The 18,595-nt window shown below is 42.8% G+C and overlaps 2 protein-coding genes across 2 annotated transcripts; both read right to left on the minus strand.

Annotated features, from left to right (window-relative positions):
* Positions 1-1,983: 1,983 nt before the first annotated feature.
* On the minus strand, positions 1,984-9,938 carry T265_04092 (hypothetical protein; the record flags this gene model as incomplete). Its single annotated transcript, XM_009168738.1, is given in 3 exon segments — positions 1,984-2,114; positions 9,667-9,884; positions 9,895-9,938. 3 exon segments carry the CDS (start codon positions 9,936-9,938, stop codon positions 1,984-1,986), a joined length of 393 nt encoding a protein of 130 aa, XP_009167002.1.
* A 4,764-nt stretch (positions 9,939-14,702) lies between these two features.
* On the minus strand, positions 14,703-17,810 carry T265_04093 (hypothetical protein; the record flags this gene model as incomplete). The annotated part of the gene is made up of 2 exons (XM_009168739.1): positions 14,703-14,843; positions 17,655-17,810. 2 exons carry the CDS (start codon positions 17,808-17,810, stop codon positions 14,703-14,705), a joined length of 297 nt encoding a protein of 98 aa, XP_009167003.1.
* Positions 17,811-18,595: the final 785 nt, after the last annotated feature.

Raw genomic sequence — 18,595 nt, forward strand, 5'->3', positions numbered from 1 at the left:
TCCAGGGGAAAGAGATCAAGCATCGCGAGACGCGTTCCGTAGTGTACGGATTTGAGGCCGGCAATCATTCTAGTGGCGGCCCGCTGGACACACTCAATGAGGGTAACGTCTTTTGTACGTCCTGAGTAGACAATTTGGTTGGCGTACTTCAGGAGCGGTCTGACGTAGGCCCCATAAAGTATTTGGAAGTGCATGCGAGTAATACGGGAGTAGGTGCGTCGGATCATCCGTAAAATGGCGAATGCCTTTTGGGCCGATTTCTCATGGTGTAGTAAGAAGGACAAGTTTGAGGAAAGCCATATACCTATCTCGGCTACTTTTGGAAACTAGTTGGCCCATACCTACGCGACGCTAGTAACGGGTCTCGGCTCTGCATGATAGCTTAATACAATGGCCCTCGTAATCTCATCATCATCATAACCGTGTCCGTCGTCACTCCGCCATGTCCCTCCTTAAAAATTATAAAACCACCATTGACGAAAATTTTTTGTTTGATAAATGGTTTGCTTTAACCATAATGGGTAGTCACTCTATTCCTTATAACAGTTTTGTCCGCCCATGAATCTGAAATGAAAAATATGTAGTCGATTTTAATTCGTTTATACCGTATTGGTTGCTCATTAAATATGTAGTCGATTTTAATTCGTTTATAACGTATTGGTTGCTCAGTTAGCCACATTGTCGATACTGAAGGGTTCCTGTGCACGCCAGTCTTGCGATGGCGATGTGTAGTGATCAAACGCACTATGGAATACAAATAAATCGTAAAATCAATTTGTGTAGACTTGGTCCCTGGAATTCCAGGACCTCATGCGTCTGCCAACAGATGTGATCGTAGTGAGGATCTAGTGAGTGGGCGTGTACTTGGTATAAAATCTGCTTCTTCAGAGCACTAAATCGCAACTTTATTCCACTTCTGCATCTCGTTACTTATACTCTGTCGTCCTTAACATAACTTGTAGGCATCTCATGCCCAATCACCTCACCGACTGGCGGAGCCGTTCTTGAACACCGCCTATCAGCAGCAGCACAAACGTTTGTAACCCGACATTTTATGAACCGGAGCATTCGTTAAAGCCAAACACTTTCCACATCCAGACGCGCCTGGCACGTTGAAAGCCGCTCGGTAAATCAGGCTAACTTGAGGCTTTTTCCATGTCTTTCAAACGGATTTGGGCCTTCTTAGTTCATCGTTTATGCCGACATTCAATAATCACGTCTAAACTATACGAATACATGGACGGCCAAGATGGCCACTTCCAGTGCAGTCCAATTGTTTCTGATGATGATGGTCTAACTGTGAACTGACTGCCCTAGAAACGAATATCCTTCAACACACTTCCAGCTATCACCAACTATCCACCACAACAATGCCGCCACTTCCGCCTTTACTAAAAACCCCCCCGAATGCCACCACTTCCGCCTGTACTAAAAGCCCTCCTGACTTTATGCTCAACATCATACGCTACTTCCTGCACTGATTTCACATATTTCCCCCACATTCACTGCTATACCTTGTGCTGAGTATACCTCGATCTTTAATTTTGTGACACTCCTCCCCCCCCAAATCACCATGGTTCCGCGCTCAATTTAACGAATGGCCCGCAAATTTGAACAATATACACAAAAACTATTTAAAAAATGCCTGTGCTGTCGGCTTGAGCTTGCCGCGGGAAACTTTCCCGTCTTTTGTGCTCAAAATACATCCCCCTGATTGCAAAAAGAAGACTAAACCCAACGGAGTGTTGAGACCTGCTTTAACTTAAGTATCAGTATTTGTCCCAACAGATTTCAACCATCTCCTTTTGTAATGCATCTGGCTTCGTTTTTCGCCACACCTTTTATGTGAAACATTCACATTTTTCGGCCCCAACAATTTCGAGACCGGAATGGAGCTTGCTGCGGTTTACATTTCTCGACTGCTCTCACTTTGTCTCGCCATGATTTTTCACTACATCGTGCTACCCGTATCTAGCCCAAAAATTATTCATGCGCCTCCACGCGATACGGCGGTTGATCACGACTGGCTGCGGTAGTTACATGGAGTATGTATTCCGGAGTTTCAGACCATGTGGCTTGATATGGAACAGCAGAATCAGTTGCCAATGCTGGAGCTGAGCGACACGCCGATTACAAACAGTTTGCATGTGCCCGCGTTTCTTTGGATGCGTTTGACAGCTCGTTTTTTAAATTCTGTTTGATGGAGTTCACCAAGTCTTTCACAGTTAAGTCTTCCTTGCATTCCAACAATTCAATTCGCACACCGTCCGTATGATTTAAGTTCATTGGTACTCATCATGGTCGGTTTTAATGCTAGCCGAACGCTGGCCAAATCCAACACTCTTCTTAAAGATTCCGTGAACTAACAATATGTCGCAGTTCTTCACGCCCCACGTCCTCTTTTATGGAACTGAGGGAATTCAACAGCCACGTCTGCGTACATCTGCATTGTTGTTCCCACACCAAACATATGGTACAAACCTGGCGTCAGACAAATGCACGTGGAATCAGGCCTCGCCCCTTGGCACACATCGTCAGTTGCGTATAACGGAAACTTTTCACCGTTAACTTGGAGCTTCTATCAGCATCGTGTAATGCGGAAGGAGGCACAGTGTGTGCCCCGTCTCACAATAAAGAATCAAACGCACCGTGCAGGAATGAATCGCAGAGGGTCTGTTTTCTATCAGTGAAATTCTGCAGGGTTGTCGTTGTTTTAGGTTATCCAAGACAACCACTGTGTTAAAACTGGGGAGATCCCGAAAGAGCATTCGTACGTGTTCGTCTGCCTGTGGTGTCGGTGAAACCGAATTTTTATAATTTCGGCCGCAGCATGCTTTGTCTCAGGGACAACCATCACTGAAACATGGGGCTATTATTGCCTCTGGAAATCATGGTTCACGATGGCCCCATTTAAAACCATGCATATAGGACTTAAAAAGTAGAATACATATATTGGTTTGGCCAAATCTAACTGACTACCCTATCCAAGGAGACGGCATAACGAAACTAGGCCGGTTGAAGTATGAAGCATTGGAAAGACAGAATCAGGCACTTTGGTTGTTACAGAATAAGTACTGGTTAAAGTTATTGCAACAAATACACTCATTTGCAAATCAGTTTGGTTTTTCACGGAAGACTCAAGTGAATCTCCCACTGAAGTTATGTTTGTGAAGGGATGGTTTGTGATTCCTTTGTTGCGGCAAAAAATTAGCCCTGAAACATCCGGTTTTCCCCAGATTGCCGAGTGGACGTTTAGATGTTCAGCCTCAAGTCAGAGCGTTATATATGTGGTTGTGATCATCCAATAGCACCGTAGAGCTCTACCTTGTGTACTATTTGGTTTGAAGTAAACACGCGGCTTATTTTCACAAGGATAGTCGTTAGCTGGCCAACCTCATTTAAATTTTTCTTTCCAGAGGTACCAGATAAGAGATAGGTTTCTCGTGGAATGTGGCATGTCTTAATTAATGTGTTAATCACAGGACTGAAGGGTTACTACCCTTCTATAAGTTCGCGCAAGAAAGCTAAGTGTGTGCGTGCGTGAGTGCATGTGTGAACCGAACACGTGCGTGCGTGCGTGCACATGCATATACCAATAGCCTTGCCCTCAAGGTAGCCAATAGCATGGATGAACGCAATAGGGCTTTGTTTATCTAAAAGATGAATTTCTCCATAGCTTCTCAGAATATTCGTTGACAGATTGAATGTTCAGCATTCCCTCCTTCAACAGTACATGAGAATGAATACCTCGACTTTGTTGCTCTTGGTTGCCGGCTCCTTTGTTCTAGGTACGTTTGTCAAGTGTCAACGATTCAGTTTTGAGAATTATGAATCTGGTTATCATTTCCACTGGTGTTTTAACGGGAGATTTGAAAACCTGAACTAAACTTTGTGCCTCGGAACCGATGGAAACACCAAACGGCTAACACAGGTGTGACACGCATGTCGTTTCGACATTAGAAGGGTTGTGGAAAGTATGTTGCGGTCGACAGGTGAATTTAAAAGTATTAAGAATTAGACCAAGTAGAACATAAAGTTGACGGAAACTCGGGGACTGCGCCTACCTGATGAGACCCAAGAAGGGCGAAACCGGTCGTGGGCTGTCTAAGAGTTCTCAGTAACCTTGTGTGTAGTTTCCTTTATTGAAAAATGAGTTATTTTGGTGTGGAAACTAGAAAATTGGAAGTTTTCTTTTCGATTATGCCTTGTACGTTATCGTCAGTGCATCCTAAACACGGTCCACTTTCAAACGCAGCAAAAATGGATGAAGGTGAAGGAAGTACCGATTTAAAAGGCATTCTTTTGGGATGGGTGTGTTTAGTTTGGGAATCGCTCCACCACTGTTTCTCGCTTTGCTGTTTCGCTCCGATCTTCAGGCAGAGACGTGGCCCACAGTATCCATCGAACATGGTTGGTGGGTTCTTCCAGTTGCAACTATATTGCAGACCAGGTTCGGATACTGTTGTGCTAATCAGGTCCAGAGTATTTCAAAACCGTTGCATTTTTACCATTATTTTGGCTTAGTTGTAAGTTTTGCTTGATTGACAAAAGGTTAAATTCCTATAATCGTTGCATACTGCGTTATTCAAGCAACTGTCCCTTGTGATTTCTAAGGATATACTCCGAAATACCTATTCGATTTCTTACAGTTGGAAGAAAAACTCTCGAAGTTATAATTGGTGCTGCTAATGGGCTGTTTTTCCCAAAGTTATATTTCAAAGGTGTAGAGGTGTGGTTTGGCCTTAGAGTGCTCAGTGACTGGAAGAGAGATGAGTAAGAGCACCCCTGTTACAAAAAAAATAATAAGGAATGGCAAATTGATATCACAGAGGATTTTAGTTGAGCATAAGTCTGCTAAGACCTGTGGTTGCTCTAAAGATTAAATCCACAGCCTGGTCCGTTCCGATCTGCAGATCATAGGTGGATTTTTCTGACATGCTTCGAGCAGGGATACCAAAATTAATCACACTGGCCATCTGTGTCCCAACTAAAACACGCGGATCACGTGACAGGGAAGTCAAGAATCCAATGCGTTTGGACGAGAACAGGAAAACATCTATGCATTGTGCTCCAGATTCTATGACACATCCGTCTTGGATTGTCCTGAATAATCATAGTACCGGGTTCAAAATAGGTCGAGAATTAGGATGGTCACTGTAAATCACGTTTGAGTTGATAGATGTTTTTAATATTTGAACTGGCTAAATACTTCCTGATGTTGCAGAAGCTGTTTCAATTAGGCCATTAGACAGTCGACGGAGTCAAATGTTCACCTCATGAGTAAATCGAATTTCTTTAACGCCCATACGCTCATTTTTGTCCCCTCGTTGGTCAGAATAGTAGTTTAACATACCAAAATGAACACCAGGATGTGTTCATCGATTAACCGGGTTTGTACGGCTGAACTTCAATGAAAAAGAACTCTGTTTTCAAATTGCAGTGTCTACCGGTAAGTCGGCCTATACTTTTTTTTATCGCATAGTTTCTGATTGGCACAACGACGCTGCATTTAAAATATTTGACCAAACATGTGGGTTGAGCACTGAAAAACCATTGGGCTGGCTGAACGCTCTGAGACATTTTTAACACATGTTGTTTCATCTCTTTTCTGTGAAGCGTAAATAATGATTTCGAAAACGATTTTGAGCCAAACCGAGATGTATAGCAGGTTATTCGTATGGTAGGAAAGTTGTAGAATCCCACAGAGTCGGCAGTCGACTGACAGAATCGCTGGTGCACATCGGTGTTTTAGAACCGTTTTATCGGCAACATACCACCAGATATTTTTAGCTTTGTAAATTGTGCCCCAAAACATTGATCGTTCCTCTTGCTTTCACTGAGTATAATGTTGGTGAGGCATCTGCACTCAGTGGCACGGAAATGCGTGTACACCTGAGTGGCACGGTTTTACTGATTCCCGTAATACATCCCCGCGGTGGTCCCTAAAAGTGTTATATCATGATTACACGTCACGGAATAAAGACAGAAAGCCAAAACTTGGTACTGGGTGGGAAATTTTATCACAAGTGTGTTCACCGTATGAGTTTCAGAAAGTCTGCATGTGGACTTAGGTGAGGTTATACTGAATAACACAAAAGTGCTGTTTCACCTTGTCAAAGGATGCAACTACTCGTTGTGTCCTGTGATCCACCTGATCACAATCACTCTCCGTGCTCCGATGAACTAGGCTCTGAGAAAAACCCGTACTGCCAGTTAGAGTGACTTTTGCATAATGGAATTAGGGTTCTTGGATGTGGTCCGTCCGTCAGTTAGTCGATCAGGCAATCAATCAGTCAGCCATTCAACCAGTTTTTCTGCCAGTGAACTGTGCCCCGAAGTGCATAGTTCCCGGCTACAGCAGAGTTGTTCACTGAGGTTCCAGCCGACGGTCCAAGTCCACCCCCTTACGAAAAATCGGAGAGCCAGCTCTTTTGATATGGCGGGTACTCACGACCGGCGTTTTGGCATCGCTGCCAGTTGTCACAAGAAACTGGGACAGAAAGCCAAGCCAAACACAAGGAGGCTGGCTGGTAGCACAGCAAACGAAAAAGTACAATTAACGTAATTGCGCTTCATCATAAAAGACTTTCCCAAAATCTGAGTTTCAATGAGGAAGGCTCCCATTGTGTTGACATCCAGATATGTGACTATTGTGTATCAATCAGAAGTTGCCTTAAAAAGAGACTAGCCAATATTTTCCGGAGAAGGTCAATGCTCCACAGCTTAGGATTTCTCATCTAGCCTAGTAAACCTTCAGCTTCGATACCAGACATTCGGATTGTCAATCACTTTGGAATCACTGTATAGTTTCTCAGTTGAATTTGGTGGCAAAATAATTTTTTTTTCGTCAGTTCAAAGATAAATAGACGGCAAAGCGTCTTTCTCCTCTTCTTCAGATGAGTGATTTGGTAGCCTAAGAGATTTCCAGCCTAATACTGTTACTAATCAACTACATTATCCATTTCTGTGAATCTGAAATGAACCAGCCCATTTCGATCGCAAACGCACTGACTGGGCCGCTGTTCTCCAGTCGATTGACTCAGGCTATTGTTGCCGTTGCAAACTAATGCGTGATGAACATAAAATATGATTCTATTAATTGATCGATTTGCATCATAAGCCTTGTTCACATTATCATCGAAAACAGCACACAAATTGTTCGAACACGTTACGGAAGGCAAACTGAGCACAAGGGTCTTACAACCTGAAGCAATAGAGCTGTGCATCGCATCGAAATAGGACACTGTCTGCCCCGCTGACACAGTATCCATTGCAAAAGCCATTCAGAAAATGCGTAGGATACAACGATGGATAAAATTTGGCCGGGAAATCTGGTTGGGAATTGATGACATAGCAATAATCAAACCAAGAGGAGTCACGTGGTTCCCGTCCAGGAAGTCGTGAATATCCCAGGGTATCCCTTTTAAATGAAGTGGCTTTTGTGGCGAGCAGGTCTGTCATAGTTTGCCCTGCCAGGCACATAATCAAAAGCCATCAGCGTTCTTCCGGGTGTAGCCTTGAGTCCTAGATTCATGCTCACTTTCGGTGTTCAGTCCATAGTAACAGCGAAGATCGACCGCTCCTAGCTGACCTGTTTGAGCCCCAGAACCTAGCAGAGACTTGTGAAATTCTCAGTACTGACAATCCCCAGTAAGGATAAAGCACTTGCGAGCATAGATTTCTAGCCAAAAATAGGTCAGTGGAAATTCCCGAGTCACCTAAAACCCTGTTTAATGCTGGAAAAAGATACAATTTCAACAAATTAAAACCTTTTGTCGTCAAACTCAAATAAATATATGCTTTGTTTCCTTGAAACGCCGCCTTTCCCTGGCGAAGCGAATAACCCGAGAACAAATGGTAAGTAGATCCTTGTTTAACTCATAACTTCAAGTTATTCAGTCACTTGGACACCGCGGTTGAAGTTCTTCACCTGATACCGCACAAGGTTTTGTGTACTTTTACGGATTGGGTTTTGTCTGTAAGCCTTCTTAAATGCAGTTGATTACATGATCCTACAGTATTTATTTGTGCCGTGTATTGAACACACTGGGACATCAACTCTCAAGACAGTTTGAGTGACAGACTGGTCACGATATTAGCAATCGACTGAATATCAATAACGGATATATCGATTTATTTCTGTAAACTATTTATTTTATCGCGTGTTGGATGAGAACACTTTACTTGGTACAGTGGTCCAGGTCCCAACTGGATCCGCTTCTAACTTTTGGTGATGGCAGTTCTTTGATCCATGAAAGAGGATGCCTTGCGTCCGCATGCTTGTCTTACATTGCTGAACGCAACGTTAACGTTAGCCCTCGAGTTAAATCTGCGCCATATTATAACAGTATGTTTCAAGAAGCAAAGTAGAAATGGTTTGCCGACGTTGACCCTTTCCAATGACTAGCTGGACTCACACAGTCCTCAGAACAATTTTTTGTGATACCAAAGATCAGCTGCCATTTCATCATGTTATCCTGCTTAATGAGGATATCTTTCTCCTCGATTGTGAGGGTACAAAGATTGATTTTTGGTATATATATATATATATCATGGGCGTCTTAGAGAACGGAACAGGTTATTAGATGGCTGTGTTCTTTTGTAAGTCTCACCACTCTAAACTTTTATCTGATAGGCCGGATTTTAATTCCATTTTGGATTAGTTACGGGACAATATCCTTTTACACTCAGCCCATTTCTCTGTTAGCATTCACGTGTACTGTTCTCAACTCGCCAACAGAGCTCTAAACACTAACTCATTGAAAATTTTATGTTTGATGTCTGAATTCGACTAAGGTTTTAACGGCTGTTGAGCCAACGGGAAGAGACTGATGATTGAACAAGTAACGCTTAAACAATCACTCTTTCAAAACCACTTCGACTACGCCATCTGTTCGGCTAACATGACATCTATATTTAATGCGCCGCTTAAGAACACAGCAAGACGGATGGATAATCGGGGGATAGACCCGACTCATGAGCACTAAGAACAGCCTAACCGGTGGCTGACTGCCCACAACAATAACTCGAGTGAAGTGAATCATGCACCCCTTACCATGAATTGACCAAAATATATCAAGATTACATAACCACTATTTTCTGTACTTTTATTCAAGGTTTCATGCTATGATTAAAGTCAACCCATGCTGGAAGTCCCAGAAATACTTCGCGCCTTTTATGTTCCTGTCAGGAACCATCAGCAGTACGTAATTCAGGAGTCTTCACAAAAGGTTTCCAAACACGGCTAATGGTTGAGGACGATATCATTCACCCAGGACCGGATGGGCAGCAGTGATTGACCTTCACAGATGCGTTATAAAGTACCTTAGGTACCATAAGTACTTATAAATTTCCTTAAGCAATGAAAGTCATGCATCGATTGGGTAATCGAGTGATGAGTCTTCGTGCAAACCACTTGAAAGAATCTTCTTTTCTTTTCAGTTACTTAAGACGTCAGAGCTAGGAGTCGTTAAACTCCGGCAAGTAAAAAACAAGAGAACTTCTGGGCAACACGTATTTTTGGAACTATGTATAGCAACTTGTCTAGTTAAATTTAGTCCCAAAATGTATCGCAGATATTGGTTCTGCTACTTAGGATCTATCGGACTGCACATCAGCTTGGTGGGGCCGAGATGGCTCAAGTGCTTAGAGCGCGAATTCACTGACCGGAAGGTCCGTGGTTCGACCCCGACCTCTGCCTCTCGACTTCACCTAGGCTTGGGCAACCTGGCAGTATCCCAGCCCTCGTGCTTCCTTCGGGTAGCATGGCAGCTAGGCACCGAAAAGGCTCTACAGCTGAACGATTACTTTGTTTTATTGTTATTAGAGTATATGTGAGGCCCGGAGAACGCAAAAACTTCTGTTTGTCCTGCAATGCGGCTACGCTACACTTACGATCTCATATGAAGACATTGGACTAACATGTCACGATGCGACATGAGACAGTCCGTCACTTGTCCTTTATAATAAAGTTCGATCAACTCTCAACTTTCCCTGTCTAGGCTTGGGCAACCTGGCAGTATCCCAGCCCTCGTGCTTCCTTCGGGTAGCATGGCAGCTATGCACCGGAACTATGTTACAGCTGAACAGTTATTATTACTTCAGCTCGGTACTTAAGATCTGCTGAAGTTTTCTTAATTTGGTAAACGCCTAATTTCAAAACAAACAAAATTAAAGTCCATTTCGTCTTATCTTAATGTGGCCAGGAGGTTGGAGGGTTTAACTGAGTCTGCCTAAGTATGTTGGGACACACGCTCCTCGTCCGCAGAATGGCTAATCAGACAAAATAATAGATGTGTTTGCTTGTGTATCAAGCACAAGTTCAATCAGAACTTTCAACCAGATTAATATGTATCTTCTGCATTATGCACTTTTCGATGTATTTGAGGTTGCCTACGCAGTACCACACAACCTGACGGTCGGAACTGGCGAAAGCTGCACTCCAGTTTTTCGAATCTTCCTTGGATTGTGTTAAGCACTGTCTAGCAAAGTCAACAGCTGTGAACATCTGACGTAGGTTAAGACCGTAATTGGTGGGTTCTTCTTCTCTGAATGCCATGAAGCCTTGGACGACAGGGGCTTTTGGGAACCATAAAGGAAACTCCAAGTGAAGGCCGTTGATGAAGGCTGTTTACGGGTAGATGGCCAAAAGATGCACTCAGATTGACTTTCCTTCTGACTGTTACGGGCATCCACTGGAACTCGTCATACCAAAGCGTATGGGACAGTGGGCCACTTTGAAAAACTGACTCAAGTTCATGATGAAAACGGTTGATAGCAGAGAATTTCAGAGGGGCTAAATTTCGAGGCCCAGAATGGTCTTGCTTCATACCGGGGAAAGTGAAGTTTCTAGAGAACATCAAGTTTCGCACTGAGGAAACGCCACGCAGATGGCATTTTGAGCAAGCCGTTCTTCTCAGTTTTGCTCGTCATAGCATTTTGGTATGCAGTCACTCAAAACTAACGTACGGTGATGTGACTAAAAGTGCTTGCTCTGAATCTGCATATGCTTCCCTTTTAATAAAAGCACCCTTGAGAGGCTCAGTTGAGTGTCATCACTTGAAAGACTCGTCAACACGCAGTCAAGTGATCTGGATTACAACGTGAGTGCAAGAGCAGTGGCTCTGTGTCTGGCCAAAAAGCGGGCTGATCAGCTGTTCATCATCGAACGGCTTATTTGCAACCACAAACTGCGTTTAATCTCCCTGCGGATACGCAAAATTCTCACCAAGAATGATTCCAAATAGGGAGGAAATCGGTGTACGGAGCTGTACACTTTCTCGGCTTTAGCTGACTTCAATTAAGGCAAGAAGTTTCCATTCAATGATTAGGTATTACTTCTAGCATAATAAAGAGAGAGAGTTCTTAGATAAGTTAACAAGATTACTGCCTTGCGGAAACATACTTTCGTTTATCGATCTGGTGAGTGTCGTCTGCTGACGAATTACCACATTATGCGAACTACAGTGAGAACACTGCCATTGTGGAATTTTTTCATAATTAGTCTACCAATTAGTGACAACCTCTACTCTACTTTTCCGAACTAGTCATTAGAGACGAAATGAACCGAAAGTGATCGATCATTAGTACAACAAAGCTACTCTGATGAAATTATTTTCATCTCACCTTGCACCAAACGCATTCAACTGGATCAACGGTGGGCATGCTTATAAAAAAACTGTTCGTGGTTCTCAAATTTATGTATTGAATAATCTGTCAAGTCGTATAAGAGACCACGACTGAGGTGAGATGGCCCTAGTAGTAGTTGGAGCGCAAATTTACAGCCTCTCGAATTCCCCTGTCTAGACTAGGGCAACTTGGCAGTATTCCAGCCTTCGTGCTTACTTCAGGTGACAGCAGCTGGGCAGCTGAACGAATTTTTCACGACTAGTTTTTGAACAATTTGGTAACCCGAATGGATAGCTCAAAAACCACTATTATTGCACTGTAGACGCACGTTTTACCCACCCAGCAATAGTTCTCTTTTTGATTTGATGTATTCTTTGCATTTTGGCGTTTAATTTAGTTTTTTTGCTTGTGAAAGTCTTTGGATAAGAATGGTACATAAAGGCTGCTTCATGTTTCGATTGTGAAACTACTCGTAATTTCCGTCAGTACTATGAACACCCCAATACCGATTACTTTCAATCAAAGCACAGAATAAAATCGATAATGAGCCTTAAAAACTAGCGGATGGCTGTCCTAATTTTTCACAAAATACGCGTTGGCTGAGGAGTCCGTTTGCCTTCCTAATGACCAGAGTGCTGAGTGTGATCGCGGAGTTTACATCCGGGTCATCAGGCTGCCGGTTCTTAATTTTTCAAAACCAGGCCAGCGGAGCTAAATTCCTATACAGTATTAAGGCAGTTCGATTTGACGCATGTTCCATAAACTTCTAGTTTTGTTTAGAATTCCCACCTGTTAGTCGACAAGAGCACTTGAAAAAGTTGGCTGAATAATCGAAAGTAGTTTCACAAAGGAAGAAAGAGGTGAGGAAGTCTTAATCAGATGCCAGCTACAGACATCCTGTTCTTGAATCACACTATTCTGCAGATTTGGCAATCAGTGAATAGCACAAAATTTAAGTAGCTTTCAACGAGATGTCTCACCCAGGGCTTATCAGCCGGACAGCTAAACCTATGACGGGCAGATCTACTGCGTGCAAGTATTGTCAAGCCCGAACGACGACCAGTTAGCGGGGAAATCAGGCGTGCATGCTACATGGAATTTTTTGAGGATACTACCAATGGATGGTAGTACTTGATCTCTTGTTTATTATGACTTTGGAGACTTTCGCGGTATTGGCTGGTGGTAAGATTTTTTAAACAGATTGTCCCTTCTCTTGCGACTGGTGCACACAGTCATACCGTATTGTTACAAGGATAGACATGATATAACGACTCAAGTCTTGGGCTGATAATCAACACCCTGATATGAGATTATTCCAGGCTAAAATCTGGGTACTTTTGTTCCAAAGTCGAAAGGTCACTTCTTACGGACTCGCGAAATGCTCGCTGTTGGCTTTCCCGCTGAGGATGTTCCTCGGTTTTCCGATCCTGGCTCAACATCAGACGTGGCTTGAGTTCCGCCAAAAACCGAACGACAAGACATACTCACTAATAAGGGAGATTGAATGTGAACTAGGTATTTTTCGCCTAATATCAGTATAGAAGATTCTTCTGTGGGTGTTGAAAAGCTGACAGGCAGTTTAGAACCATTCCATCAGCAGTTCACATCTTGAGAATCTTTGGAGGGTTTCAAATTGGTTATCTGCGGTCAATGAGCGGCACGCAGTTGTTGAAACTTTCTGGATGTGAAATATTCATACATTTCATCCTCGTCTCCCACAATCTTAATCAAAAACAGAAACTGGAAAATACAACTTTGCAAGAAAGCTGTTCGATTCAAAATGGATCACCAGTACAACGGCATCCACGACAGATATTGATGCGATTCGGTTGGTGGAGTGCAGAGGTGAGTTATCGCCAAAAAAAATACCGATTTATTGTTGCTTTTTACTGCAATAAACGCCGTAAATTATGTGCGTGGTATTATTTCCTCCCCATCAGACTAACTCCACAAAGTTTTGGAAACATGATCATCCGGATAGTAGTATCCATTTGGTCACCAGAGACTGATTAACGCTGTGTTCAACTGTTTCATAGCATATGTCATTTTGTATGACCGGGTATTAGTCAACTTAAGTCAACTTAGGAGATTTCTCAAAGGAAAGGATCTTTTGAGCTAAAAATGCATTTGATTTTGCATCCAAGACGTAATTGTTCGCCTAAAGTTGTCCAATAGAGACTGTTTTGTTCCTCTGTTTGTGAAGTCAGCTTTGGGAAAAGCGGTCGCTTGAATTTAGTGTTTTTGTACGCAGTAGTGAGGTAATGACCTGTGATATCTCCTAGGAGCGGACAATGATTTTCTGTAAATTCGAGTGGAAGGTAAGAACAGAATAGTCTTGGTGTTTTGGCATCGTTATGTCATATATCAAGCCTCACCTATTAAAGTAGGCTAGAGTGTGGTCTCTGTTTAATCGTTTCACCCTTAGCTAAGTTTTAATCTTCAGGTTGCATGATTTGTTTAACTGGGTAAAAGTAGGCCTGAACCTCCCACTCTTGGCAGCCATACATACCTGCAGGTTTTGGGATGAATGTTCTCCCCTGGTAAACTGATGGAACTCATTCAAGTGAGTCATTTGTCCGCAGACCTGATAACGAGCAGTCATAACCCACCTACTGTTTGTTATCTCCGCGGAGTGCAAAAATCGGACCAGTCAGCAAGATTTCTTGCTAGTAAGCTAACTATGGTTTATGTGAGAGCTAGAGGGAGTCTAAGACCAACGGAGATCCCACATGGATTTAGGTCCATCTTAGGATCTGATTCTTCCGGTTCGCTTTACTTGAAGATTCCTCTTGGACGTTGTTTACACATTTCGTCCGTCTGTGCAGGTGGGCTAATGCTGCACTAGTTGTGTAAGAGAGAGCGCTTCTGTGCACTTACTTTGGGTTGGGGTTTCTACCCATTTTTTGGTAATGATTTACCGTTTACTGACACCCAAACAACTTTGCTTGTCAAGCTGGCTTAGCTGAGACCGCTCTCTAAACACTTGCCAATTCCACATTCTTTATTCTATCCAAGCTGTGGTGCCTAGGGTTTTCCACACCCTCGGCCATTAGTTGCTTTGATGTGAGTCGCGGTTAGCGTCTTGTGACTTCCCCGTTTTCCAGGTCCATTCTATGTCCTTTGTCCAAAGCATTGCTCGTCCTTGACAGGCGCTTGGTGTACTTCCGACGGTTGTTCATCCTTCTCCTGTGTTCGCCAGTTATGATGTGCAATCCCTTGGCTGGTTATTGATGGACCTGGATAACTTGTTTTGTTTTCTGTAGGCCTTGATACTGCTGTTGTTTCAACGCATTTAGGCTTGTTTGTCGGTTTCGCGGCCCCATCGAGTGAGAACGTTTGTAAACTAGAATTATTAGGTTTGATCAGGCAAATGAATGTTTTTCATCCATACATTTCTGCTCATACATTTTGTGTCTTTTATTTGAGTCAATTTGGTTTCTCTCACCTATCACCAATGTAGTGGATGATGGGCAGCAGACCGCAGCAACGCCTTTGAAAGACGCGCTTACGAACATCTGGAGTGATAAGCCGGACTTTGCAACAGAAGCGTGGACTGGTACGTTTAGAAAATAGGCAGAATTAAAACATAGAAATGATATTATCAACTTAAATGTAAAGTAGTGTAAAAGTAGTCCGCTTTCCGGTTCAAGCTGTTCCGTTTTCACTCTTGTTCGTCTAAAACTGGTTTTTGAATTAATTACTCACAGACTTTTCCGATGATGGTTTCCCGAAACACTCAGTATGTTTTTTTTCAAAATAACGAAGGGAATAAGACTCTTGTGATTCACATTTTTTACTTATTTGGAGTGGTACACTCCGTCTACACTCCGCATGCAGATATCATCGTCTTTTGGCACATACATACCATCTATGGTTCACAGCTGAGGTGGTCCGTGGACGGCCACTAATGAATGCACCACCAGTGAAAGGAAGAAGGCCTTCGCCGTGGAGTTCTTTACTAGAAAACGCCAACTGACCAGTTACAGACCATTGGACAGGGAAGCAAAACTCTCATATGCATTTTATTTACAAAAACTGAACATCCATCTTCTCTTGAACATGTCTTCCTGAACGTCTCTGGATATTCATTGACTTTTGCTCAATTCCATGCAAATGCTAAAAAGCAACTGCACGAATTCCGGCAATAGATCCCCTTTTCAAGAGACGTAAAGCGGATTCACAAAAAGAAAAACATAGTACTCGCATGCGTCTTCATCAGTAGCATCACCGTTACGCCGATAGGTTTCTTAGCGCTGATTTTATCCCGTTTCAAGAAACGCCCTGCTAACCAAAGCCTTTCAACAAGCATCGGATCGAATGCAACGAAAAACAATAAATTTCCCGGAAAGTAATTTGAGATTTAGAGGAAATTAAATATATGTTATCAGTGGGGCGTGTGTGGTCATTGTCGACAACGCAACGTTGAGCAATCGACAGGTTATTGAATGCTCGTGTGTGTTACACTATACTATAGTTATAGTACAGTATAATCATAGTATAGTTATAGTGTTAGTAATTATTATTAGTAATTATAGTATAGTTGCCGTACAAAACATGGTAGAAGTCAAGTTTCTTTAGGAAGCACCGAAAATGACGGAGCATTCAAGTAGTGCATGTGACGTAAAGAGGCGAAAACTATCATCACTCAAGCATAGTCGCTGTAGTGAGAGTTTCCAGGATACTGTAGAAATTAACGCTTTTCTGAGCAAAGATAAATACAAGTTCGGCGTCTGTTCCAAAATCTTTGCAACATCAGTTCAAAGTTTTCTGATCATGCGTTGAACGGGACACTTCAGGCTTCAGGATGATAGTTGGCCAAACGCCTCTAGAATGGATAAACTTTAATGAGAGACAAAAATAATGGCAAAAACAGGTTTCACCAAGCAACGACGTTTGCTGTGAATATAAGCGTCTGGTCTTATACTAAAGGTCGATCTGGACCTCGTTGTGTTCTGTATGAACTCATGTGACATCTACACGGAATGACCAATTCTCTAGAAGGTCAAACATTAATCATGGATGAATCCAAGAAATTTGATAATCTTTCTCCATAAAGTAATAATAATAATAATAAGTTTTTGGATGTTTGACCTAATTTACTTTTGTTACTAACTTGCGCCCAACCATTCAGCCCAACAAAAACAAGAACTCACGGCACAAATCAGCCAAGTGTCGACATTCTATGAGAAAGTTAACGCCAAAGAGAACGAAATTGGAGAAAAATGCATAGGTATGTTTTGTGATTTGCGTCAGCGCTGAAACATTTCTCAGTATTATGTTGTCATCATCAATTAGTATATGTTCCGAAATTATATTGGGGGCACCCGGTCCTATTTTCAGTTTTATCTGCCTTCATGCAGCAATCTATATGTCAATATCTATCATCTCTTGCAACCTTTGACAAATAATTGAAAGAAACTCTGTTACAAACGGCGTAGAGAGCCCTCCGTTGATGTAGGATCAATCCAGTAAGCCTGGAAGACTGCCAGATTTCAGAGGATACATCATCGGTTGCTTGTAATCACTAAAGGGGAGTAGCTCTTTGCACAGATATTACGAGTCGGTTCAGTGAGCAGCAGTCCCAAACTTCCCCAGTCCGCATTGTTCTTTGGGTGAATGGTCGAGTAAAAGGCATTTACCGACCTCTTCGACGCAGGACTTGGTTCTGAGTGTTAATTCTGAATAAATTTCACTCACCAGGAAATAAAATGTTAAAAATGCGACAATATTTGTTTTTTCAACGGTAGTTGACGTAAGGTGTCTGTCATTTTCTGTGGTAAAGCTAAGCCACCTGAATCACCACAGGGGAGTTAACAACTTTCCTGTTCTAAATTTCTCTAACGTCCCATTACTCCGAAATTCGCACTGCGCGCTTTCTTTTGTGCAAACACCGTTTTATTTAGAAATGCACCACTCTTCTTCAGAATACCTTCCTTACCTTTCTAGATTTTGGTGACCAAGTCCCGTATCCAAATAAGTCAGTGTGCTTCAGTGGCAGTAATTTAGTTCCGTTCTTGTTAAGTTACCCGTTGACCGTGTATCGGTTGTTGATCAGGTGGCTGTTGATCTGTTCGCCAAACTTGGCAATGGGCTTGCAAACGTTTCGTCACCATGCGAGGAGACTTCATCAGTGCGCAGTTGGTTGGGTACTTCTTCCTTGCCTGCGTGCGTTTATATAGCATTCGAAGGCTATCTAATATCTTCTGACGTGTTTGGCTACTTGAGGTGTAGCAAATTTAGTGAAACTATTGGTCCGTGTGTTGTCTTTGTTGCGTTGTGGTCTATGTTCCCTTGTGTTGATTGGTTATCCCAACGCTTTTTAACTTTAGTAGCTTGTGCTCTATGGCCCCGATCCACTTTGCGCTGTGGTTTGACGTTCTCGAGTTTGATTGGTTGCTTGTACCGCCCTATTTCCTTCACCGTGGCGGTTAGTCTCCCTGCGTCCGCCGGTTGATTTGGTGCTTTGGTTGAGCTCCTCCTCTAATTCAATTGATGTGTCTGTTTGAATGATGCTTTCCTGCTTCTCCTGTGAGTTGCTCGTCTGGTTGCTTTTGCAGCTCTAAGCGCTGTGGTTCTGGCGTTCTCTCGCTCTTAGTGGCTGGTAAATGGGATCAATTTCGATGTGCCTGTTGACGGCTTCTTCGGTGGAATACCACGCTTCCATAAATTCGCGTTCAGTATGCAAACGCAGTATGCAAAAGTAGAACTCGCGTCCTTCATGATCTTTGTGTGCGGAGATGAGGGAGAGCTGATCGTGTCTTTTAGCGGCGAGCTTGCATTCATGTATTCTGGTGGAGAGCTTCCTTCCGGTTTGTCCTACATACCGTATGTCGCAGTCCTTGCATTGGATCCTGTATATGATATTGTTCTTCGCCAATGAGTCTAGTTTCCATTTTGATCTTGATAGTGTCCACCGCAGAATACTCGCAGGCTTGTAAGCGATCATTGTATTGTGCTGTCGTAAGAG

This window comes from Opisthorchis viverrini (assembly GCF_000715545.1).
Source record: "Opisthorchis viverrini unplaced genomic scaffold opera_v5_64, whole genome shotgun sequence".
Classification (NCBI taxonomy): domain Eukaryota; kingdom Metazoa; phylum Platyhelminthes; class Trematoda; order Opisthorchiida; family Opisthorchiidae; genus Opisthorchis; species Opisthorchis viverrini.